Genomic DNA, 25312 nt, shown 5'->3' with positions numbered 1-25312 from the left:
AAGGGGCTGGGTGAGGGTGTACCCAATCAGAAGGCCAGTTTTCCCAGAGCAGAGACCATGGGTGTAGTCCCGCAGAACTAGCTTGGCTTGCTGGAGGAAATGGAAAGAGATAGGGGAGCCCTGGGACTGTAGAGTGAGGGGTGAAGTGGTGAGAAATGTGGGGGAGACTACCTAGGCCATAGGAGCAAAGGAGTGTCCCGAAGACTGGGGCACAACTGATTTGCACTTTTGGAAGATCACAAAAGTCGGCCCTATTGAGACTAGATTGGGTGGAATGCATGGTGGAGGCTGCGGTGTTATTTTCCCAAGAAGCTTGGCTTGAAAGAAGGGCTCTGATCCGGAGGGCAGTGACCTGAGGCCCAGCAGAGGGACTGCAGACTGAATCCGGGTTGAGCTGGTGAGGTGGGGAGTTCAGGCAACAATGAGTAAGGGCTGAGGCGGTGTGGGCCAGTACAGAGTCTGGTAGGAAAGGAAGTTGGAAGAGCACAGGCGGGGGTCCCCGTGGAGGGGCTAGGGTAGCGGGGGCGGATGTGGGGGCACTTCGCGCCAAGGTCTGGGAGCCAAAGGCCAGCGCCGGCTATTTGCAGTTCAGTGAGCCCAGCCCGATGCCCGAATCCTGACTCTCCTAGTTCCCAGCTGTGTAACCTCGGGCAAGGGACTCAAGCCGTCTGTGCCTCAGTTTCCTCACACTTGTGAGCGTGAAGAAAGTTGGCTGCTGTTATCAATCCACCACCCAGATGGAAGATACGATCTTGGAGTCCGGGGAGCGTCGTTCCCCACGCCGGGAGTCAGGATGCGGCTTGCAATGTCAGGGTCGCCAAAATCCCCAGGCTCGGCGGCGAGCGGAACCCGCTGGACCGCGTCAGGGCGGCGCTAACTACCCCCGGCCCGACAGGCCCCGCGCTGCGCCCCGCGGCTCACGCGCACGCGCAGCTCCGGGCCGGAGTCCGGCCGTGCTCCGCACCGGGCTTTGGTGTCTACCCGTCGCGGCGGCCGCACGGCGTCGCGCACGGCTGGGCGGGGCGGACCGCGCTTCCTCCGTGGCGGCGGCTGGGACGCCGCGGCTGGGCCCAAGATGGACCTTCCGAAGCTGCTCGCCGCCCCGGCAGCGCGCGGAGCTCAACATGGCGGCGGCGTCGGCCCCGGCCGACTCCGCCGAGGCCCGGGGCCACCGCCCAGCCCGGGCCCCGCGCGCCGCCGCCTGCTACTGCTGCGGGGCTCCGAAGATGGCGGGCCGGGGCCGCTGCGCGGGGAGGCCCCGGCGGCGTCGGCGGGCCCGGGGCCGAGCCCCCCGCCCCCCGAGGACGGTGGCGACTCTTTCGTGGTGCTGCTGGAAGTGGCGCGTGGCGGTGCGGCCGAGGACCCCGGGCGGCGGGAGGTGGGGTCCGGCGCTGGCGCGAGCCCAATCACCCACTCCGAGCCGGGCCCCAGCTGCGCAGCCACCGCCCCCGGGTCCGGCGCGGCTCTCGCGGGCACCGTCACCATTAACAGCCAGGACCTGCTGGTGCGCTTCGATCACGGCGTCTTCACGCTGGCCGCCGCGCCGCCGCAGCCGGGCCAGCCTCCCCGAGGCCCGCCGGCGCCACCGGGCGAGGAGGTCACGAGCCCGGCCGAGGGCCGCCGGGGTCCCCAGGGTCCGGGCCCTAGTGCCCCGGGCTACCGCTGTCCCGAGCCGCAGTGCACGCTCTCCTTCGCCAAGAAGCACCAGCTCAAGGTGCACCTGCTGACGCACGGCGGCAGCCAGGGCCGGCGGCCCTTCAAGTGCCCGCTGGACGGCTGCGGCTGGGCCTTCACTACCTCCTACAAGCTCAAGCGGCACCTGCAGTCGCACGACAAGCTGCGGCCCTTCGGCTGCCCGGTGGGCGGCTGCGGCAAGAAGTTTACCACCGTGTACAACCTCAAGGCACACATGAAGGGCCACGAGCAGGAGAACTTGTTCAAGTGCGAGGTGTGCTCCGAGCGCTTTCCCACGCACGCCAAACTCAGCTCCCACCAGCGCAGCCACTTCGAGCCGGAGAGGCCCTACAAGTGTGACTTTCCCGGTAACCGTGCGCCACGGGCCTGCGGGCGGGCTTGGGGGGGCTCCCGGGGCCCCAGGTCCAAATTCAGCCGCCAGCAGTGGGTGCGGCGTCGCCCTGCCTCCGGCTGTTCATCTGGGCAGGATTTAAGTTCCATGGGCCAAGCGTGAGGGGCGGGAACGGAGCTCTCTGGTGTTATGTTCCAGTTCTTTCCAGGTGATTTGGGTTTGACACCTCAGCCCTGCACGGCTGTGGGGATCTCCACAAAGGAAGCACTAGTAATTACAGCCTTCCTTCCCCATGGTGGGGGCAACAGGTCTCTCTTAAGGTGCTTCAGGTTAATGAAGGTGATAAAGCATCTTACTAGATATTTGACTTAGGAGTCAGGTGTCTGTTTTCTTGGGGGTTTCATCAGTTAGAAATTCAGGTATCAGATAGTTAGGTGGCACAGATGAGTCTGGCCAGGTGGAACACCCTAAGGCCCCTAGGGGTTAGTCAGGTGTGTGGTGCAGTGCAGTTTTCTGGCCTTTTATGCTTTTATCTTCTTTGGACTTAACAGTTTTGGGAAGTTCTAAAAATTATCATTTTACAGAGGAAGAGTCTGAGGCCCAGTAATGTGGATAAAATCCAGTGAAGGGTTCTTTCCCCTCTGTCATTGCCTGCAGTAGGAGGGAATGCAGGATCCAAAACTGTGAACTCCACCAGGAGAGGTGTCAATCTTGACATGCTCCAGGAGGGAGAGTGTGCCTCCCCAGGAGGAAGAGAAGATTCCTACCTGGGAAGGAGTTGGCTTGCATGGGCTGGGATGGAAGGCGGTGCTGGTGGGTGGCATTGCAAAGCCAAGGCAGGGAGTGCGGGCTGTGATGGTGCGGTGGGGTGGTGTGGTGAGTGAAGTTGGGAGAGTGTGGGAGGGCCCAGTAGAGGGCAAGGGACCTTCTCCATCCTCTTCGTTAAAGTGGAACCTCAGTTATGTGCCTAGCATGTGCCTTTCATGTGTGTTGATGCATTATATATGTGCAGTGCTCTCATAGTAGTGTGTTTGTTAGAAAATATACTTAAATTGTAGGGATTTTGAAAGGGTGAAATGAAAAACACATTAATAGGTTCTAGTTTCTTTTTCCCCCATATGCTTGTGGACGGGCTTGTGCATCCCTCTTTGTGGAGAATATAGGTTTAGACCGTTTCAGAACCTTTCTACATTATACACTGTGAATCTGGCTTATAGACTGCTCCTGAGTAAAGTGTACTGAGAGCATCATTTCAAGTGTAATACTAGGAAGGTGAGGGATTTAGCTTGCTTTAGGGTATGATATCCTCCTGAGAGTTTGGGGTTGGATGATCAGAGGGTGGGTTCAGGGGAGGGAACTGTGAAGCTTCATTAAATGTTCTAGACCTGAGTTTGCTGAGGCATTGGGAGTAGTGAGGGGCTTCCTGTAAGAAAGATGGCAGAGGCAGGATCAAAGGGCTTAACTGTTGATTGCAGGGAGGGTGGTTCTTGGTAAGGCAGAGAGATTTACCTCTTAGAGTGTGTGAATGCACCAAAACCCAAAATAAGGAATGAGGGGGGTGGGAGGGAAGAGCAGATTTATGCCAAAGAGGAGGAGCAGGATGATTTGGGGGCATTTAGGAAGAGGAGCATTTCCCAGTTGAGTGTTGCTAGGGAAAGTGGGGTTCCTGGGGCTCAGTGCTTTGAGGCGGTGATGTGCAGTGTGTATCTGCTTGGTGGTTTATAGGCACCATGGTAGCATGTTACAGGTTCTGGGAAGAGCTGCCACAAAGATAGGAATCTTGCAACCTGGTATTTTCTACTCTATTTAAACACTGAACCTTTTTGTCAAAGGAGAGCTATTGATGTGGAAAGTTTGGGGATTGCTGAGGTAGCTTCCTTTCTGGTGGCTCAAGTGGGGTTGAAGATGGGAGTGAAGGAAAAGGCCATGTGAATGATGACTCTGGGAGCCTCCTTTGACAGCAGGGAATCCTGGTGAGATAAGCAAAAGGAAAAGGAGAAGCCAGGTGACAGTGGGGGCTGCTGCCCTTTGCAGAGGATGTCAAAGAGGACATTTGTAATTGCGGAGGACACAGCGTCACGTGCAGGGGCAAATAAGAAGTCTCAGGTGGAATGATGGTTTGTGGCCCTTCCAGGTTCAACGCTCCCAGACAGAATCCTTGTTCCTTAGTATCTATCTTGTTGGGTTTTCCGTAGCCTCACACAAAGAGCATTGACATTTGAGTTCACAAAATGTAAGAAAGATCTGTGCTGTGGAAACGGGAAGCATGAGGCTGTGATTGGAGGACTTTCCCTTGATCACGCCTTCACAGCAGGTGGCCTGCCTGTGGTTGCTGCCTGCCCTTAGCCACTGCTACAAAGACAGTTGTCAATGGTTATAACAGTGGTTGTAACTTTCTAGAGCTGCTTCTATCTCATTTTCTTTCTTATTTGCTTCAGTGTGAATGGTGTCCGGGAGAGGTGACTAGTTTAGCTGTGGTATGTGATTTTTGTCACACCAGTGAGCAGGGTTTGTGTTTTCTTTGTTCAGGCTGTGAGAAGACATTCATCACAGTGAGTGCTCTTTTTTCCCATAACCGAGCTCACTTCAGGGAACAAGAACTCTTTTCTTGCTCCTTTCCTGGGTGCAGCAAACAATATGACAAAGCTTGTCGCCTGAAAATTCACCTGAGAAGTCATACAGGTAATGAGCTGGAGAATACAGCATTTGTACCTAAGATTTGCCTTTGTGGTAGCTTGCATTTATGATTACGTGGCATAATTTTTTTGTTTTCTAAGGTGAAAGACCTTTTATTTGTGACTCTGACAGTTGTGGCTGGACCTTTACCAGCATGTCTAAACTCCTGCGACACAAAAGGTAATCTTCACATTTCATTACCCATATAGAGAATGAGTGAGTTGTTTGTCAGTAGCAGAAGCCTGTGGATTAAATATCTGTCGATTTTTTTAAGTTATAAGAAAAGGAGCCCATTGTAGATAGTTTGGAAAGTTCAGAAAGCTGTAAAAAGAAAACCACGCAGAATCTGATCACCTAATGTCAGTTTTTCTGTGTTATACTTGTTATTAAATGTAATTTACGTACTTTATACAAAATTCAATATTTAAAAAAGGTTAACAGTGTGGAAGCAGCTTTCCTGATGTCATTATAAACTTTCCATACTGGTAACGATGTCCTTGGGGGTCTTTGTCTATGTGCAGGTGTTGTTCGGCACTTTATCTTTAATCTCTCTCCTTTAACTGTCACAATGACCATGGCTTTGATGTTCGTACTTCAGACTTTGATGTTCTTACTCTCCCTAGTTTGCATTGGGACAGAGAGGTTGGGTGGTTTGTCTGTGCTTGCACAGCTGGGGATTTGAGGGGTTTAAGTATAACAACATTACTTGAAAAGGACTGTATTTGTGCATGAACTTGAGGGGGTCCTTTTAGCATTGCCATTGATTTTCTGTGCATGCTTTTCTTTGCCCTCTGTAGGGCAACTGGAAACTTTGTTTGTTAGCAGAATCTCTAAACATTGGAGGTAGCTTTGTCAATACGTTTGGGACCCAGTCATTTGTTCCTAGATTGAAGCAGCACTAATTGTGACTTTTGAGTCAGCCTTGTCATTAAAGTAAATTTCTAATTGCAGGATTAGCTAAATTGCAAACCTGTCCACATGGGTTAGAAAGAATTAAGATTTTCTGAAATGTGCTGATCATTTCCTTTAAATGCTAAGACTTTGTAATTTGCAGAATCTTAAACAAAGAATCACTTCTGAGGTTTTGTGTCTCCGGGTTGTGTGAGTGAAAAATCACTGTTTTTCTCTTCTGACAGGAAACACGATGATGACCGGAGGTTTACTTGCCCTGTTGAAGGCTGTGGGAAGTCATTCACCAGAGCAGAGCACCTGAAGGGCCATAGCATCACCCACCTGGGCACAAAGCCATTCGAGTGTCCCGTGGAAGGTAGATTTTAATAGATTACTTTGAGCTGTAAACTAGTATGTGACTTCGTCATTGTAAGTTTAAGTTGTTTAAAGGTAAGTTTTATTTTGCTTCAAGGCAAGGCGAGTGTAAGTTGCAGCATTAAATTTAACTGGCTGGTTTTTAGTTAGTTGTTTTATCTTGGAAGTAGTGTATTGAAAAGAACAGATTTCAGAATCAGACCTGGTTTGACTCTTGGCTCTGAAATGTACTCCCTAGATTCGTGGCTCTAGTTATTACCTGTTTAATTTGGTGGTTGTGAGGAGTAGATGAAATGACCTGTTGAAAAGTCCTGTTTTGGCATCTGGCACCTATCACGGATTCAGTAAATGGTAGCTATCTATGCGTGCTATGATGGGACAGCAGTCAAGTTAGGCTAGCTTTTTCAAAAGGGCATTCAGATGTTTTTTTCTCTGCATAGCAAAGGTATGATTCGTGGGCAGAAGTGTGCTCCATGGCTTGTGTGTGCTGGGCTTCTGTAGTTGCTGCAGGTGTGTGGGAGGGCAGAGCAGGTCAGTGTGTGCTTGTGAGTCTCCTTCCTGGCTTCCTCTTCCCTCATGTGATGAACTCAGGCCAGCTTCTCTGGGCATTAATTTCCTTATCTGGAAAAGAGATAATAAAGACCAGTTTGAAGCCAAGACCAGTTCCTAGAATGTCATGAAGGTAATATAGGTGGTTTAACCAAAACACAGTTCCTCCTGTCGTCAGAGCTCTAGTTGGGGCACACCAGGTAAACCAGTGCCTATAGGGTGCTGTGGGGACACACAGGTCACCCAGACTGCTTCTAGAGCATGGGGGCATGGGAGTGGTCTCCCAGTTGGCTGAAGAAGGAGGCGGAGCTTGCCAGGATTAGAAAGGAGGAAGAAGAGGCCAGTGTAGGGGCATCTCTCAGAATGGTGAGAGCAGCAGGCTGGGTGTTAGGGCAGGAGTGTGATGGGACCATGACTGAGTTTAGAGCTCAGTCTGGTTTCCTGGGGAGATGGCTTGTGCCTGCACTGGGGCTTGGCAGTGGGAAGGGAGAGAATGCACAGGTGAGAGAGATAGGAATTGGACAGTGTGCTGGCAGTGCTTGGTGATAGAATTGGGAGTAGGGGTTTTGGGTGAAGCAGTAGTTAGGCCAGCATCTCACTTGAGGTGGGCACATAGGCTGGTGGTTGGAAGAAGAGGATGTGCTGCATTTTAGGTGCCCTCAGACTTTCCAAGCTCAGGAGGCAGGGATGTATTGCTTGCTGGGCTCAATGAGGAGGTGGGCTGGGAGTGAGGCTGGTCCACATGGGGATGGGCTAAGCCATGGAGGTGAATGCAGGGCTCAAGGATTGGTGTATGCTGAAGAGGGGAGGTAAAGGGTGGTGACTGAAGGCTTGAGGCTTCTTGGACCCCAGTCCCAACCCTGCTACTTAAGTCACTTTGTAACCTCTGACAAGTGGCTCAAGCACTCTCTGCCTCTTTTCCTTATCTTTGAAGTGGTCATAAAACCACGCAGGAAAAGCAGTCACATTCCTGGCTATCAAAGGATGTCCAAGTGAAAATGAAGTATGTTTTGTTCTCTGTCGAGTTAACAAATATTTAAAAAAAATGGAAACCACTGCTAACAAGCGTGGCAGACATCCCTGTTGTGGTTGACTCCTGTCCTTGGCAAAGCAGTTTGGTAAGAAGTGTTTTCAGCACCTCTGCTCTGTGCTGTGCCTCCTTAAGTGTGTGTGGAGGTGTCCCAGCTGGAAAGGGACATTGCAGGTATAGAGAACCCCTGGGCACCATGTGGAGCAAGGGACACATTGTAGACAGTGCATCTAGGGGTGAACCTGGAGGCATCTGTCCTCTTGTGGTTTTCCAAATGTTCTCTCCTGAGCCTGACCTGGAAACGAGCTGGAAGCTTTGTTTGAAAGTGAAGTATGTTCAAAACTCCTCTTACAGGCAGCCAAAACCCTTAGTCATCTGGTCGTATCCTGTCTTCATAGCCTCTTTTCCTAAAATAGGCCTCCCCCAGGCCCTAGACTCCAGCAGCTCCACCTCGCCATCCCAAGAAGCTTCCACAAGTGCAGTGGTGCTTGTTCTACTTTTTTGGGCACTGTGTGAGCATTCCGTAGGTTGGAATTGTTTACCTATAGTCTTTATAACCCCTGTGAGGCAAGTGTCATTCCCACTTTACAGAAAAGGGAAAGGAGACCCAGAAAGAATAAATAAGGCCACATGGCCAGTAGGGTTTGAAGTAGAGTTACTCCAGAGTGCAAGGTCTGCCCACCCTGCTTGGTGGCCTCCATGCCTTGCGTGACAGTTGCTCAGCCTGTACACCTTCCTGCTCTGCTGTGTGGCCCCTACCATTTATCAAGACCCAGTCACCTCAAATGCTGCATACCTCTTGAAACCTTTTTTCTCTCTTCTCAAGAGATACACTGTTTCTTCTGCTTCTAGAACACTCCAAAATAAAACACTAGCTTTATTTTGCCCTTTTTTAAAAATTAAATTAAATTTTTTTTTAAATTTTTTATTTTTTATAAACATATAATATATTTTTATCCCCCGGGGTACAGGTATGTGAATCGCCAGGTTTACACACTTCATAGCACTTACCATAGCACATACCCTCCCCAATGTCCATAACCCCACCCCCCTTCTCCCAACCCCCCTCCCCCAAGCAACCCTCAGTTTGTTTTGTGAGATAAGAGTCACTTATGGTTTGTCTTATTTTGCCCTTTTTTTAAGACAGCTGGTTTTCACATCCCTACCAGGTCACAAGCTTGTAGCTGCCTAGAACCCTGCTTCCCTCTGCTTGTCCCTGTGGTCCAGAGCTCCAACAGTGGGAGATTAGGCCAAGAGGAAGGTGGTGATACTTTGTAATTTGTCTTGTTTTCCCTCTGACACACATTTGCAGGTCGGTGGTCTTACTGATTCTGGCTAAGCTGTTCAGTAATCAGCAAGACTACTCCACCTCCAGACTCCAATTGTGCTTCTGATTTAGGGTCATTTGCTTGGTCCCTTTAGGCCTCAGTTTCTCAGTAGTAAAATGAGAAGAATTGGCTTTGGTGATATTTTGAGATAGTTTCCAATTCTAAATGTTGTAGGGTTCCAGTTTTTTAGTAGTAGCTAAGTACAGGTAATTGGTACAAATTTTTAGTGATTGAACTTTTAAGGAGTTATTTAACACTGAATTTAACTAACTTTGTCCAGCAGCCTTGTGTAGTGGGTGAAGAAATAGGCCCAGCGTTAACTTGTCAAGGTTGTGTGTCTTCTACACAACTGATGGGGAACTTCCTATCTCCTTTTAAATGGAGTTTGCTTTCAAATTTAATTCCTTGTGTTGGGGAGGAAGAATTTTTTTCTACCCTTCAAGATTGTTCTCGCTGGACTAAATTAAATTGATGTGAGACAGATTAACAGAAAATAAGATTTATTTAATCATTTATTTATTTTAAAGGTTTTCTTTATTTATTTGACAGGGAGGGAGAGACAGGGAGAGAGGGAATAGAAGCAGGGGAGTGGAAGAGGGAGAAGCAGATTTCCTGCTGAGCAGGGAGTCCAATGCAGGGCTCAATCCCGGGACCCTGGGATCATGACCTGAGCCGAAGGCAGATGCTCAATGACTGAGCCACCCAGGCACCCCTGGAAAATAAAATTTAATTCTATATATATGGAAAACCCACACAGACATGATATTCAGAGACAGGTAAAATGAATTATGTATGTCATCCTGAGCTAAAGAGAAGGCTGGATAGGGACCTGGGACTTTCAGAGGGAAGGAAAGCATTTTATAGGAAAATGGAAATGAGTAAATGTTTGGTGAACAAGTGTTTCCTGGGCTCACAGAAACAATGTGACACAGAGCAGACTTTGCTCAAACAGGCCTTGCTATGTCCTCCCTGTCCTCCATACTTAGTTCATATCATAATGTAGTTATCTGTGGTGGTAGCTTTTTTTCCTGGAGTATGTCCTCCATCTAAATTCTTTTAGGCAGTAGGCAGAGGGATGTCAAAGTTTATTTCCGAGTCTTTTAGGCCTTAATTGCTTCCACCTGGCATAACCTGCATGCCAAAGAGGCCTGGCTTGGGGCACCCTGCCTTGGCTCCACATTTGTGATGTTGCTCTAAGGGCTATGTGTCTGTCTCTGGTCAGTGGCTGGAGCGTGGCATGCATTGTCTTATGATTCCAATGGGAGGAAATGTCAGCACTGGTTCCTTGGGGAGCCTCAGGTTTACCACTCATTTGTTCTTTTTGTTCCAGGGTGCTGTGCTAGATTCTCTGCCCGTAGCAGCCTCTACATTCACTCCAAGAAACACCTGCAGGACGTGGGTGCTCCGAAAAGCCGTTGCCCAGTGTCCAGCTGTAACAGACTCTTCACCTCCAAGCACAGCATGAAGGCCCATGTGGTCCGGCAGCATAGCCGGCGCCCAGGTCTGCTCGTTTACTTCTCTCTTAAGGCACTGCAGAGATGCGTCTGCTTGACATGTGTCAGAGAAGCTAGAGCGTGTCCTTCCTTCCTTCCTCCGCCCCCTTCAGAAGCTGTCTGGTTATGGATTAAATTAATTGAGCACAGCGAAGTCTTACTGGCCCATAAACCATGGCTGCCAAGCCTAGTGTCATCTTTTGGACTGTCTTCTGCCACTTTTTGCCTTTGACCCTAATCCCTCACCTCTGAAGTGCTTCCCTCCAGGAGCATTCAATTATTTATTTGTTTATTTTTATTTTCAGTGTTTTTCTTGGTTGGCTTTTCCTAGAATGTGTCTCCTAAGTCTGTCTCTCTCTGTGACCTTTGTCCTGGATTCTGAGCCTACCCCTTCCTTGTTTCTGTCTTTACCCCTCTCTGTCTGGTTGTGCAGAGTGGTGGTTCACCTTGTGAGCAGGGGGTGGGGCTTGAGGGCCTGGGTAGGGGAGAGGGGTGGGGGAACCACAGCAGTAGTCTGGAGCAGGGATTCTGGGCACATGAAGGCCTGGTCGTCTGGCTGCATGATGACATGGATTGACAGTCTGCCTCTCGAGCTGCACGCACAGCCCTATGGGCAGACTGTTGAGGGGTGTGGGCATGCGCTGCCTCTGCCCTGAAGCTCACACCATCCTGCTCTTTGGGGCGTGGTGGGGTTGCTGCTCCTGGCAGGGGAAGCCCTTACTAGCGTTAGAGTCATTTGAGTGTGCTGCCTCCCTGCCACCTGAGTGACAGGCAGCAGGAGCGTTGGGGCACAGCTACTTCCCAGCCATGGGATCTAGGCTAAGGCACAGGTCCTTGAGCTTTGGCTTTTCATATTTAAAACATGGAAGAGAATTTGTGTAGTGTTCTGAAGGAAAGGTCCTTCCTCTGGCTTCTTCCCATCCTGTTAAAGATGTGGTCACGTCACTCCTTTTGCTCTAATGGTAATTGCCATTTCGCTTGGGATTTAAGAAGCTGCCCTTCTGAACTCTAGGTGTTAATGAGGACTCATATGAGAAGCTGTCATCTCAACTCACAGAGTCTAGTCAGGAGCTGTAGGCTGGTCTTGAGAGGCCCTCATTGGTCGTGTTGCTACTTGTGTCTCTAGAACTTAGCCCTCGCCACTCCTGGCTCTGAGCTAGCACTGTGGAACACTGTGCACCCGGCCCTCTGTGTTCCTGCTCTTCTCCCTTTCCTGGCTTGGCTCATTCAGAACTCAGCAACAGCATCATTCCTTCCACACGAGTTTCCTTAGTCTCTGTCTCCATGTGAGAGCCTCTTAGGGGCTCTGTAGTGCGTGTGTTTCCCAGGCTCTGAATTTATAATGTGCCATTGACTGACTTGCGTGTCATTCTACTCTGCCATAGTCAGGGGTGGATAACTAGGTAGTGTCCCAGTGCTAGCCTTGTGAGAAACGGGTTCTTGGGAACCTGCCTTGTTGTGGACTGATGCTGCCAGGGACTCTGCTAGACCCTGGGCTGGGTGTTGGAGTTCCCTCCAAGTGATCTTGGGGCAGGGGCATCTTCACTGCTCCATCCCTGAGGAAGCCTAGGTGGATAGGAGAGGGACTTGTCTGAGGTCCCATACACTGGGAAGTACTGGAGCATGGTCATGCTTATAACTTTGGTCTAGATGCTGTATTAATTAATGTTCAGTGATTTCTGAATATCAGGGCGTTGCAATAGCAGGTGTCTAGTAGATATCTCTGATTTCAAGGCTAAATAGGAAATTTATGAACAAATTGATGTCTGTTTGCACTGAGATTATTATTACTAATTTTTTTATCCGTATGAAATTCTCAAGATAGTGAAGGAAATTTTGGGGAGGTTTTGTAAAAGAGACTGTTACCCGTTTTTAATGTCTGAATCTCTGCCATTTTTTAAAGTTGTTTTATTGGTACTGAGATACTTAGTGAAGAAGCAATAATATATCGATACTATTTTTCAGCTTTGAAGTAGTATGACAACTGAAGAAGATAATACTTGGGATTTGGTTATTAATTTATTTTGGAAGGGTCTGTCATGGATTTCTTTCATAGGTTTGCATTAGAACTATAGTAGGCACTCTTACATGGTGTCCACCACTAAAAAGTATGAATTTGGGATTAGCTAACAGTTGGTACAGGAGGAATAGAGCCAAAGAACTAAGAGAGCCTTTCCCTCTGGCCAGGCACTGGCATGTTCTAGAAGCTTCAGCTATAAATTTCTTGGGAAGGATGAACTTCAGGGCCCTGTTTGATTCCCTTACCCAAATATTTTATAATCCCATCTTCCTGTTTGCTTGCTGCTTGAAGAGTCCTAGGATTTGGGATGATTGATTGGGTTCACTGGTATATAAATTTCTGACTTGAATATTCATTGAAATATTTTAAGATTTTATTTTTAAGTAATTTCTACACCCAACGTGGACTCGAACCCACAGCCCCAACCAAGATGAAGAGTCACATGCTCCACTGACTAAGCCAGCCTGGCACTGTTCAGTGAAATTCTATAAATGTATGCTAATGCTCACTTTTCCTCCAAGGGTAGTCTGACTGTTTAAGTTACTTAATTGAATGGCAAGAGAATCAAATATTTGATGAGTGAAATGACCAACAACAGAGGCTGAATGAACAATCAAGACTAAAGAGGGATTTACTAGAATTATTTTTTCGGTGATCATTAAGTACTGCTTAGGGGCTAGGTGCCAGTGCCTGGTGCTAAAGGGACATTGTTGGTGAGATAGACTACCTGCCTTCAGGATGATCAAGGAAAGAGTATTAGAGTTTAGAAATACAGTGGTGGGGGTAGAAGGAGAGCCTATCAGGAGATGTTCCAGGGAGGGGACACAACTCCAGAGTGCCTGATGTCTTAGTTCTCTATAGTCGGTGGGGTTTGGACCTTGAGCCAGGGCATTTATCCCAGAGCAGGCCAGACAGTTTTTTTACCCACTGATCATCCCCAGATGACTCATATTTGTTTTAGAATGGCAGCTAGTTGTGGAGTGGGGCATAGATTTTGATGAGACATGAGCTGACACCAGCCGACTCCAAAAATATCCTGGAGCCGGAGTTCAGCTTGTATCTGACTTCTGAAGATTTGTGGTCTGGGTTAGGTTTTACAGGCTCCTGAGGGCACTTCTTGTATAGCAGAACGGGCATAGCATTTGAAGCCAGAAAGACATGGATTCAATTCTTCCCTCTTTCTGTTACAAGTTGGTGTGACTTTAGGAAGTATTATTTAGACTCTCAGGTCATTTCCTGTCTGGAGAAATCCCTGTGAGCTCAAGGATTTGAGGGAGTATACTTTGAATGCCTCATAGGTTATCAAGCAATGCCTTTCTTCAGCCTGTGGCCACCTTCGATGCACCAGGCGGCAGGGGCAGGAGTAGATGTTACCTTAATGGCTTGCTTACTGCGTAACATTTTAGCGTGAACAAAACCTCTGAGTCTGCTAAAGTGCGTAAGACAACTGGAGTGTTCATTTCTTTTTCAGATCTCTTCCCTCAGCTTGGAGCTCCGAGTTCTCTTACGCATAGCAGTGAACTTAGCAGCCCAGGCCAAAGTGAGCTGAACAACCTAGACCTGGCAGCGCTCTTCTCTGACGCACCTGGTGATGGTGGTAGTGCGGCAGGGACCGCAGACGAGGCACTGAACTCTGGCATCCTGACTATTGATGTTACTTCTGTGAGCGCCTCACTCGGAGGGAACCTTCCTGCTAATAATAGTTCCTTGGGGCCCATGGACCCACTGGTGTTGGTGGCCCATAGTGACATTCCTCCAAGCCTGGATAGCCCTCTCGTTCTTGGGACAGCAGCCACCGTTCTTCAACAAGGCAGCTTCGGTATGGATGACGTACAGACTGTAAACGCAGGAGCTTTAGGCTGTTTGGTAGCTCTGCCTGTGAAGAACTTGAGTCCGGACCCACAGGCTTTGACCTCAGGTGGTCATTTAACAGACACCATCTCCACACTGACCTCTCCGAGCCCCCCACCTGGAGACACCGGTGGCCCAGAGCTGCTGGCTCCAATCAAAGTGGAACCGGCCTCGCCTCCCAGCCCCAACACTGTAAGGCAGCAGGAACGGAGCCGAGGGGCGCCCAGGTCGGTGTTCTGCAGCCCTGCGGAAAAGCACAGTCCTCAGAAAGACACGGGGCTCAGTGCGGGGACCGGCAGCTTCTATTTGGTATGAAGTGCTCTGTTCAGTCACCACCGCATAACTCGATTCTCTTACACTCAGTTTTGAGGATGTTCTGGATTAATCGTTCATGTGCAGACATTTCTTACTGGTTTGCGAAAAGATGGAACCCTGGACTACAAGTCTGGAAATCTGAATTCTGATCTTGAGTCTGGAACTGACTAGGTTTTATGACCATAAGGGAATCACTTATTCTGTCTGAGCCTTAAATTCTCATTTATTTCTAAAATGAGGAGGTTTGGCTAGATGATTTCTAAGGTCCTTTTGAGTTCTGTGATTCTGTGATGATGTGTTTCTTTTCTTGAAAAAAAAAAAAAAATGGGGTATTTCGTAATGTTGAAATATTCTGCCTTTGTGCTTTTCATGGAATAACAGGTCCTTAGACTTAATAATGGCCAGAGGAAGAGGAATCGTGACATCAGGTTTAATGGAAACTTTAAAACCATGCAGAAAAATAAAAAAAAAAAAAATTAGAATTAACAAGGAAAAAAGGGAGTGGTTGGTGAGCTTTTGTTTCTGGAGGGTTTTAAGAGTACTTCTCCTATTTTGAGGCTCGGCAGTTAATATACTTTAATTTTATTTATGTCAGTTTATGCATTTAATATAATTTAATTTAAAATAATTTAATTAAAGATTCTTGGGGGAGAGTCTGATTATTTCCTCAGTCTCAGATGGGAGTGATCAAATAGGGTTTTATTTGTGGCATAGGTTAAATTTGATGGTGATATTTATATTCAAAATGTTAAATCTTATTTTACCACAATTTTTAAAAAGAAGTTAAATCCTTCACATTTGAATTTGAATCAGTTGTGAGGAATGTGGTAACCCATCTACCATGAGCCTTTCAGTCTGAGAGAAGCACAGTCTGTCATAACTTTTCTGATGGCTCTCACTTGTCGGTGACCTAGCCATACTTGCCAGCCTTTGCTTAGGTGGCCAGAGCAGTTGCTAAGCCACCCAGGTGACTGGGCCAGAATGGGGAGGTGGCCGAGGCTCAGAGGTCACTGGGGAGGCAGGGCCTGTGTGGAGGGCCTTGATACCTTGAGAAACCATAGTTCCTTGGTGTCACTGCATCTCCAGAGCTGTGACTGTGGGTGGAGGCAGGAGGAGCCGCCATGACCTTGATCCTGACTCCTTGTTCATTTTCTCGCTAGCTGTGTGACGTTGGGCTGCCTCGATTCTCTGAGCACAGATGGTGTGTGGTGAATGGGTTACAGGTATGCCACAAGCTGTTGAGGGATGTTCTTTTTCTTTTTGTAGTGACAAGCATTAAGCTCTTTTTCTTATCAAACATTGACAAATTTACAGAAGTGAAGTTCCATTTGAATACTGTTTGGATACCTCCGTAAACTTTCTGAATTCAGTAATGTAGTTCTTGTTTTGGTGTATATAACTTTTAAGTCTGGTACCTGCCACCAGAGCAGCCTCTGTAGTGGATATATGAAATAGGGTCTCCCTGGGTCTGCCGTACAGGTGTCGTGTGGCATGTTCTGGAAAATGTTGAGAAGTGCTGCAGTTAATTAATCCTGAACCACCAAGGGAAGGCTGCTTGTTTCAGACAGCAGAGAAGTATGTAACTCCTTTTATAACAGTTTCTGTGTAAAGTATTTTAATATGTTTTAGACTTTGGAGGAATAAGCTTTGCTTCTCTGGATAATAAAATTATGTATATTGTTCCAACTCTTATTCTGTTTAGTTGTCACTGTAATTGGATATAACATTTGATTCTCTGTGAACCTTTGCTGGAGATCCTCAAAGATTATTGGACTCAACTCTGTTCAGGAGGCAGACTTAGTACATTTCCGTAGTTCCTTTGCTACCCTTCCTTTACTATTTGGAATGAGTGACTGACATGCTTTTCTTTGGTCTCAGGAAAGTGGGGGCTCAGCAAGAACTGATTCCCGAGCCATTCAACTAGCCAAGAAAAAAAAGCAGAAAGGAACTGGGAGCAATGCAGGTGAGGCTGTGTGTGCTGGGGGATTGAGGGATCTGAGTTGCCCTGGGCCTTAATTAAGGACAGAAAAAACACAAGAATAGGTGTTTCTATGTTCTTTGTGTTACTTTTATGTTCAAAATGCCCTTTATCAATTCCTTAGTTTTATGTGAACCTAAGAAAAAATTATCCATTAAGAAAAAATTAACAGCAAGATTTCCAGCACCAGTATGGACATGTTTTATTTATCTAAAAAAGGCTGTGCAAAAGTTAGTGGTCGCAGACTCCAGTGTCTGCTGCCTACCAGGCTGCTGGGACAAAGAATAGACTGGCCAGGGGCCAGAAGAGCAGAGGTTTGAACTTGAAATTAACTGGCCACTGGGCCCTTACCTTGGCACTGGGAAGAGCCTGGGGACAAGACTGCAGCTGTCCCAGGAGCAGGTTCCATGGAGCCAGCCCCTGGGTGACACGTGGCATTATGGATACCTAGTTCCGAGTTCTGTTGAAATCTTGTCATTTTAAAATGTCAGCAATTTTTTTTTTTGGAATTAAAAAAAAACAAGAAACAGTGGACCAAACCAGACCTGCTGGTTTGTGGCTTCAAGTATCTATCTGGAAAGTGAGGTAGTGGGATGCAGTGCTTAAAGAAACTGTGGCAATCCTTTTGTAAAGGTAATAGTGATTTCTTCTAATACCATTTTCTGCATATTTCATGTGTCTCTTTACCTAAAATTTGTTTGAAGAATATCAAAGGGTAGGGTGCCTGGTTGACTCAGTTGGTTAGGTATCTAACTCTTGGTTTTGGCTCAGCTCCTGAACTCATGGGTGGTGGGATAGAGCCCTAAGTCCGTCTCTGCGCTCAGTAGTGAGTCTGTTGGAGATTCTCTCTCTCCCTCTCTGTCCCTCCTTTCACAAACAAATGTGTTTGCTTGCTTGCACATGCTCTCTCTGAAATAGTAAATGTTTTTAAGAAAAGAATAGTGATTTCTATAATCAGAGAAAATGTACAGTGAATTATACAACAATGAATTATACAATGTAGGGTTAGCAATACAGTTTTATGTCTTTCTGTTTGTAATAGCAAGGCTTCTTTCACTCCCTATTTTCTGTTAATTAGTTGTCTTAAAGCTGACACTGCCCTATAATGGTTGTCATTCATGTCCGTGTTCATGGTGACTGGGGAAGGGTTCAGGGCAGTTTGGGAAGTGTCCAGATGGTACTTGGAGAGATAATAAAAGAAGGTGTGGATGGGGGGGAGAGGAGATAGGTAGAGTGAAAGAATTCAGCACAGACTAGGCAAAGTCTGTGAAGGGAGCCAGCTGCCTTTAGCCGTATAGGTAATCTCCATTTGAAGGAAGAAAAACACTGAGCATTCAGAGATACAGTGTGTGTCACATTGATTGCATTGCTTTGGGGTCATGTATAGAGGGCGTTTTATTTATTTTTAATTGTTTTTATAAATATTTCAGCATTATCTTTTAATTAGAAGGTCACTTAAAAAGCATAGTGATGTTATTATTATTTCTTTAAAAAATAACAGTATTTCCTTCATATCTAGCGAGTGTTCAAATTTTCAGTTGTCTCAAATGCTGTAAATGTTTCTTGTAATTGCTTAAATCAGAATACAAGTAAGTCTCCTCTTACTCTTGGTTGGTATGTTTCTTAATTGTCTTTAACATGTATAGGTCTCTCCATTTCTTGCCCATGTATTTGTGAAAGAAACCGGGTGGCTTGTCCTGTCAAGTCGGCCAGTCTAAATTTGGCCGATGGCATCCCTTTTAGTTTAACAAGTTTCCTCTGTCATCTGGGGTTCCTGTAAATCAGCATCTAGAGGCTTGATCTGATGGGTCAGCCATTGAGGGTTGATGAAAGTCATTTGCCGGTGTGGGGTGCTCTTCCAGAGGTCCGTGACATCTGGTGGTTGGTCTGTCCTGTGTTGTTAGCAGCCACTGATGACCATGACTGGATTTAATAATTCCTGAGGATTTGCAGAAGATACTTCTCATTTCATTACTAGCTAGAATTCTGTAAAGAGCAGCTTCTCATCTATTCTTTACCTTGAGGTACAGTCATACTAGAAAGTCAGGGTAAATGTCTGAGCCTTTTTCTTCATCAGTTTTCAAAGTAATGAACTGGTTTCTTTGCATCCTCCAGTGGTGGTCAGAGTACTTTTATACACTCGTTGATTTAAACATTTTTTTAAAAAATATTTTATTTATTTATTTGACAGAGAGATCACAACAAGCAGGCAGAGAGGCAGGCAGAGAGGAGGAAGCAGGCTCCCTATGGAGCAGAGAGCCGATGTGGGACTCGATCCCAGGACCCTGGGATCATGACCTGAGCCGAAGGCAGAGGCTTTAATCAGGCGCCCTGATTTATACATTTTATAGACTTTTTTTAAGGGGAAATAATCTCCAACCTCCAAATGTTTACGTAGTAGAATTTTTTCTTCTATTTATGAGGGCTTACATCTTTGCCCCCCACATATCTTTCTTGAAAAGCCCTCATGAAGTCTTGTCATCAGCCAAGAGATAAAGAAATGATCCCTTTCCCAGAATCTTTGGGGCCAACTCTATTTCCCCTTCACCCCTTGTCATTCTATTGTACTAGAATTTTGCACTTGCAGAAAAAATGATTCCTTGGCTGGCCATACTCTATGAATATTGTCACTCACTCATGTTTTCCAGCTGTAGAACCCCTTACCTAGCCTCCCCTCATATTACCATCTCCCATAGTCATAGTGTGTTTACCCAAGCTAAGGAGTGATCACCACCACAGTCCCAGGGAGTGGACTGCAGACTCTATCTGGGTTTGACCGGCACCCTACTGCTGATCCTGTTGGGGGTCCCAGGCTGCACTTGGTTGTCACAACTCCTTAGTCTCCTGCAGTCTGGGTCAGTTCCTCAGCTTTCCTTGCCCTTCATGATACATTTGAAGAGTGCTGGTCCTTTATTCTGTTTGGGCCTGATGCTTTTTTTCATTAGGAGGAGGTGATGGAGCCAGAAGTGAGGTACCCATCGCACTGTGTCATATTGGGATCCATGCAATAAACGTATTACAGGTGATACTAACCATTATCACCGGGTTAAGGTGTTGTCTGCCAGGTTTGTGCATCATGAAGTTACTATTTTTTCCTTTTACAGTGAATAAATATTTATTTTGAGGTCGATACTTTGAGATGGTGTGCAAATCTCAGGGATCTGCGAGATGACCCTGAACTTCTACAATTCCCAGGGTCTCTGAGACTACTCTCAGGTTCACTAATTCTCGAGGAGGGCTCAGAACTCACAGTTAGCGATTACTGGAGTGAAAAGATTTAGAATTAAGTCAGCCAAGGGAAGAGGAGAGGCATACGGCATGTTCCAGGTGACATCCTAGTGTGAAGCTTCCCACCGGCCTCTCCCTGGAGTTGTGTTGCCAGCTAAGGGAGTTCACCTCAGCCTTCATGTCTCAGTTGCACAGATGGCTGCCTATCCATGTGGCTGACTTGGTCTCCAGCCCCTCTAAAGGTCGAGCGGACACTGAGACCCAAGACCTAGATTTTAAGTCACACTGTTAGACTATCTGGAGTAGCTGAGAGCTCCCACTTCCCAGGCAGGACCTTCCAAGGACCTTGTGATTTCTTCTCATGAGCCAGGGCAAAGGCCAGACGTGACCTTGGGCAAGGTTAATCTGCCCATACTTGTGCAAATATCCTTTTTCTCTTTAAATCTCCCATCAATTCAGGGCTTAAGGGTAGATTTTGTTACAGTGATGTTCTAGTGGTGACCCCCCCCCCCACTTGTGCATTCATTAGACAACTTCTGTAAGGAAAAGCTATCTCTTGTAACTCATTTATTTATTCCCTTCTGTCAGTATGGACTCAAAGGTATTTCTCCTTTAGGCTATTATAAGGAATATTAGACTATAATCAGTAGTATCAGTATTTATTTTGCTGTTCAGATTGTTCCAGCTTTGGCCACTGGGAGCTTTTTCGGTTGGATTCTTGTGCCGTGGTTTTTTAGGGGGCATTTCCCTACCTTCTGGCACCATCTGTATGTTCCCTGCCCCAGCCCAGTATTCAGTCACTTCCCCAAGGAGTGCTATTCCTTTTATTAGAAAAAGGTATTAGAAACCAAGGTCTGGTCTCTCTGTGTGGTTGTTGCTCATTGCTATCCAGCTGTCATTGTATCTAGGCCCTCACAGTAGACAGTGCTAGGAAATATCTTCATGTACATGAGCATGCTGTCTGTGTTTTGAATTCAGAATATTTTACGTTTTAGAACGGTTATAAGGTTCATATATTCTATATTTCTTAACATGCCCAGTTACTGCATCAGCACTTTTCAGTTAAATATATTCATTTAATAAAAGTTCAGGTCAGGTGTTGGCCGGTGATTATTTTTGGCACTAAATTTAGGAGGGGAAATGTGGGTTTGGGAGCTTTTTGGTTTTCAGGATTAAAGGATTTATTTGTGTAATAAGGCTAAAAACAGAGAAGTTGTAGGGAAACAGGACTTAGTGGAATTGAGACGCTTAAACACGGTTGGGATTTTATTATCACTGTAGTTAAGTGCAGAGTACACATATCGAGTCTTAGAAAATGTGCAGTCTGAATGATTTGAAAAATAAAGGTAAAATGTCTAAAATTAAAGATTATTCCTGTTGGGTTGCTCTTGCATATAGAAAATAAAATTGTGCTACTTTCTTTATCTTTAGTATTGTGGCTTTCCCTGCCCCAAATAAACCAAGAATATTTTCTCAACATAAAAAGTAATGAGAAACTTTCCTTCTTGAATCTGATAGGGAAACAAACTTTTTTTTTTAATGTAACCAGCTTCGGGATTATGAATAGATATGTACCTTTCTTGTCTCTAAGGGCTGGGGAAAGGAAAGAACAGATGGGACTTAAAGGAAGACACAGTAAACAGCAAAATCTACTGACTGCCGTTTTTCTTGATGAAGTGAAAAAGGAAAATCCCAATTCTTTGTTGTCTAGAAGAGACACACCCTGATGAAAATATTTAGAAAGGTTAAAATTTAAGACTAGATAAAACAAAAAACAAGGGTCAATAGTAATATTAGAGAAGTGGAATTCAGAGGAAACAATTGGGGTTTTCCCTGTTTTTGGATGCTGTTCACATGTAATCAATAGCAGACTAAGATTTAAAACCAGGCATGTGAGTATTTATATGAAAACTTATACTATCAAATAGGATAAAATAAAAACTTGTGGAAATCTATAATTGGATAAATGAAAACCTAGCAATATTGGAAGTGGGTAATTAAACTCATTTGCAGATCAAGCACAAAAAAAAATACAGATATGAAGGATGTTTACAGTGGGATTAATAAAATTTAATAAGTTTTACTCCATAACCATGGGATATTTATCAAAATTAAACTGAATAAACTAGGCCATTAGGAAAACTGTAACAAAGCGTTAAGGGGGAAAAACCCAACCTGGCAATACATGTTTTTACTATAACGTGGTAAAATAGAAAGTAAAAATTCGGGGCACCTGGGTGGCTCAGTCGGTTAAGCAGTTTACCTTCTGCTCAGGTCATGATCCCAGGGTCCTAGGATGGAGCCCTGCATCGGGCTCCCTGCTCAGCAGAGAGCCTGCTTCTCCCTTCCCTGGTTCTTGTGCTCTTGTCCTCCCACTCACTCTCCCTCCCTCTCAAATAAAATCTTAAAAAAAAAAAAAAAGTAAAAATTACTTGGAAAACAAAAGAACCTACTAAACTCTGAGTAAAGAAATAAAAGCTGATTACAGATAGTCACAGAAAAACTGGATCACCATCCAGTTACGGAGTGTGAATTGAACAAGCAGCCTCCTTGCTTTTTCCTTTATAAAATGGTTAATAAAAGCACCTACTTAGGATTCTTGGGGGGATTAAATGAGATAATACAGGTGAAATGCCTAAAAGCAGTCAGTGTCAGCTTCTCGTTGTTAGGTATGCAGGCAGGGGACGTTACCCGAGCCAGAGTCGCATTTATGACCCGAGTGCCTGCCTGTTAAATGCTCAAAAGGAAGCTAAGAGGAATAGCTATTATTTCAGGATGGAAAAAGAACAAACCTGAAGGGAGTCAGATCCAGATTTTGACACTTGAATGTGCAACCTATTCATGATTTAGGAATGCTCTGTGTGGGCCAAACAAAACATCCTTCAGTGGATACAGTCCCTTCCCTGTTAGTGTCTACCTCTGTCTGTGTGGTTTTACCGAGAGAAGAGAAAGCGTAATTGAATTCCACCGATCTAATAGAGAGTCAGTATTGTGCAAACCACATGGTAATACATTGGAGTACTTGCAGTAGAATGCACGATTTAAAAAAAAATCACCATTATTCAGAAATAAAAGTATAAACAGTTCAGCAACCCCCAGATGAAGTTAGTATTTCAGAAGCTCATGCTGGTATTTGGGTTATGTTATTTTCTCAGTAGATTATGTATTTATTGAAAAAATTGGTATCCATTATTGATAGAATTAGGAATGCAATAAAGATTCCGTAGCCCAAACTAAGAGCCAACATCATAACTCACTGGTGGCTTACCAAAAGCATTCTGCATGCGTGCCAGAATTCTTTTATTATCATTGTTAACCCTTTTATTATCATTGTTAACCGTTGCTCTGGATGTTCTTGCCATTGAAATCAAGAAAAATAGGAGCTTGTAGGGAAGAGACAGTAACTTAAGAGATGTTTTGACCACTTACTGGAAAACCCCATAGAATCAAGTGAAAACTGGTGAGAACTTAAAAGACATCGAAGTGACCACTTATAAACATATAGCCATTGGCAGTGTCCTGTGTGGCAGCAGTAGCTAGTTAGGAAATGCAGCAGAGAGAGCAGCTCATGTACAGTAGCAACAAAAATTCTAGAACAATTGGGGGAGATTTCATAAGCAGGCAGGACATAAAGGAAGAGAGAAGACAACAAAACTTGGGACTGAGAGAAGAGACAATGCTTCCAGATGTCCTCACTCCCGTTTTGATACATGTCTCCTACGGAGTGCCATTCAGGGATACCACTGCTTGCATTCTGATGTGGGAGCTGGGGCGGGGGTCGGGGGTCGGGGGAGCTTTGGATAAACAAAAACACTAAATCAAATGGTAAATGTGAATACAACAAGGAACGGGTATGTGATCCTTTGCGGTTTATAGTAGAGTAGAGAGAGGCCTCAACAGAGGAGGAGACCCTTGACAAAGGTGAGAAAGGGAGCCATGAGGATGGATCTGGGCAAAGTCCCTGTGAGCCTGAGGCTGGAAAGTACTCTCAGCAGAAAGACCTTTGTTGTTGGAATTTGGAGGCCCAGGGGGTCCTTTTCTGAAGTGGTCAGAGAGCTGGTAGGAGGCTGGGCTGTTGAGGGCCGCTAAGGGTCTCGGAACTGTTGGAGCTTCGGCTTTCACTCCAAGTCAATGGGGAGACATAGGGACGTAATTGGAAAAGTGACATGGTCCTTTGAAAGGATTATCCCAGCTGCTCTTCTGAAAGTAAACCGTGAGGGGCAAGGACGGCAGGTAGGGGTTCCTTGTAGTCCCCAGTAGGAAATGACTGTGGCCGTGGGCAGATGGTGGCTGCCAGTGGGAAGAGGTGGGTAAATCCTGGATCTGTCTTAAAGATGGGTCCAACAAGATTTGCGGACAGCTCTGGGGTTTGGGAGAGGAAGAAGTCATTATTGCAGACATGCTAACTCTTCCCACGGTATATCATGCAATTCCATTTGAAATTCCGAGGACACTTGTGTGGGAACCTACGGTCAGGGATTCCTGAGGACGGATAGAAAACTAGCCTGGAGGCATTACTCTGTATTTGGGAGGACATCTCACAGGCGTCAACCACTGAAGCTGTGATGGGGCTGTGATCAGTAGTTCAGGACACAGGGACGCACATTGATCGATAGGCCTAAGACCAACACTCTTGTGTGTGTCGAGGTGGCTCCTATTATTGGCAAATAAGTAATGGCCTTTTGGGAAAAAGAGACTAAAATTACATACAGGATAAAGAAAGAAGACAAGAGGTTTCAGGTTTTTTAAAAGCATGGAAAGCTGTCCAGATAGCCAACACTTGCTTTGCCCTCATCTGTGTGCTTTACATGATTTAGCTTGCTTGTCTTCACAGTAGCTCCCTAAGGTAGAGACTTAACTACCAGCCTGCTCTACAGCTGGGCCGCCAGAGCCACTCCCCCAGTGCGCTCACTGCTTAGAGGGTACGGATGCCCAGAGCAGAGCAGAGCAGAGAAGAGGGCCAGGCCTTGGAGATCGGTGGATGCTGAAAGGTTTTAAATGAGTGTGCACAGCATGCAGTAAGAGGAAAGATGGGGATGGGACATGAGTAGGCACTGTGCAGAAGGTGGCCAACAAATGAGGAAGCAGAGGGGATGTGCTTGTTACTCAGAGGCAAGGAAACCCAGAGCCCACAGGGGTGCACGTGGAACATGGGGATGCAGTGTGACATTCCTGGATGGTCACTTGATACTGTTTGCAAGAGCCAGAAGATTCACGTAATGTCCAGTCATGAAATGAATGTGTTGTAACTTATCTCAAGGAAATATCCAGGGATCTACGTCAACGGACATGTGCCAGCTGCTGCCCAGTGCTGAGCTGTGTATTACTAAATATCATTCGTGTCTGCCAGGAAAGCGGCACACTTGGTGCATATTTTTGGTAAGTTCGTGTTCATAAGAAAAGCTGGGTGTGTTGTCGGTAGACACATTTGTGTATGTATTTGCACAGAAACAAAAATGGTAGAACACATACCCTTGCAGGGTTAGTAGTTTTTTTCCGAGTGTTAAGATTGAGTGTTTAAATCATTTTTCATCATTTTCATTTTCTGTATT

The 25312-nt window shown here is 46.1% G+C and overlaps 2 protein-coding genes across 6 annotated transcripts in view; one reads left to right on the top strand and one right to left on the bottom strand.

Moving 5' to 3' along the window:
• Positions 1-25312, bottom strand: part of CHST13 (carbohydrate sulfotransferase 13) — a 282606-nt gene that overhangs the window by 90743 nt on the left and 166551 nt on the right. The window lies entirely within an intron of this gene.
• ZXDC (ZXD family zinc finger C) overlaps positions 1007-25312 on the top strand; it is an 83195-nt gene continuing 58889 nt past the window's right edge. For 4 of the 5 annotated variants that reach the window (XR_014299922.1, XM_082688196.1, XM_082688197.1 and 1 more), the window contains exons 1-8: positions 1007-2042; positions 4556-4708; positions 4804-4882; positions 5839-5969; positions 10206-10376; positions 13860-14548; positions 15715-15777; positions 16433-16517. Coding sequence is in view for 4 of the 5 variants with exons in the window: in XM_082688196.1 (XP_082544322.1) it covers positions 1076-2042; positions 4556-4708; positions 4804-4882; positions 5839-5969; positions 10206-10376; positions 13860-14548; positions 15715-15777; positions 16433-16517 (2338 nt within the window). In the remaining variant the exon portion in view is untranslated. The remainder of the gene's footprint in view (positions 2043-4555; positions 4709-4803; positions 4883-5838; positions 5970-10205; positions 10377-13859; positions 14549-15714; positions 15778-16432; positions 16518-25312) is intronic. The other variant, XM_082688195.1, reaches the window with a different exon arrangement.

Source organism: Mustela nivalis (genome assembly GCF_964662115.1).
Source record: "Mustela nivalis genome assembly, chromosome: 1".
Classification (NCBI taxonomy): Eukaryota; Metazoa; Chordata; class Mammalia; order Carnivora; family Mustelidae; genus Mustela; species Mustela nivalis.
This window is presented reverse-complemented; position numbering and strand designations above follow the sequence as displayed.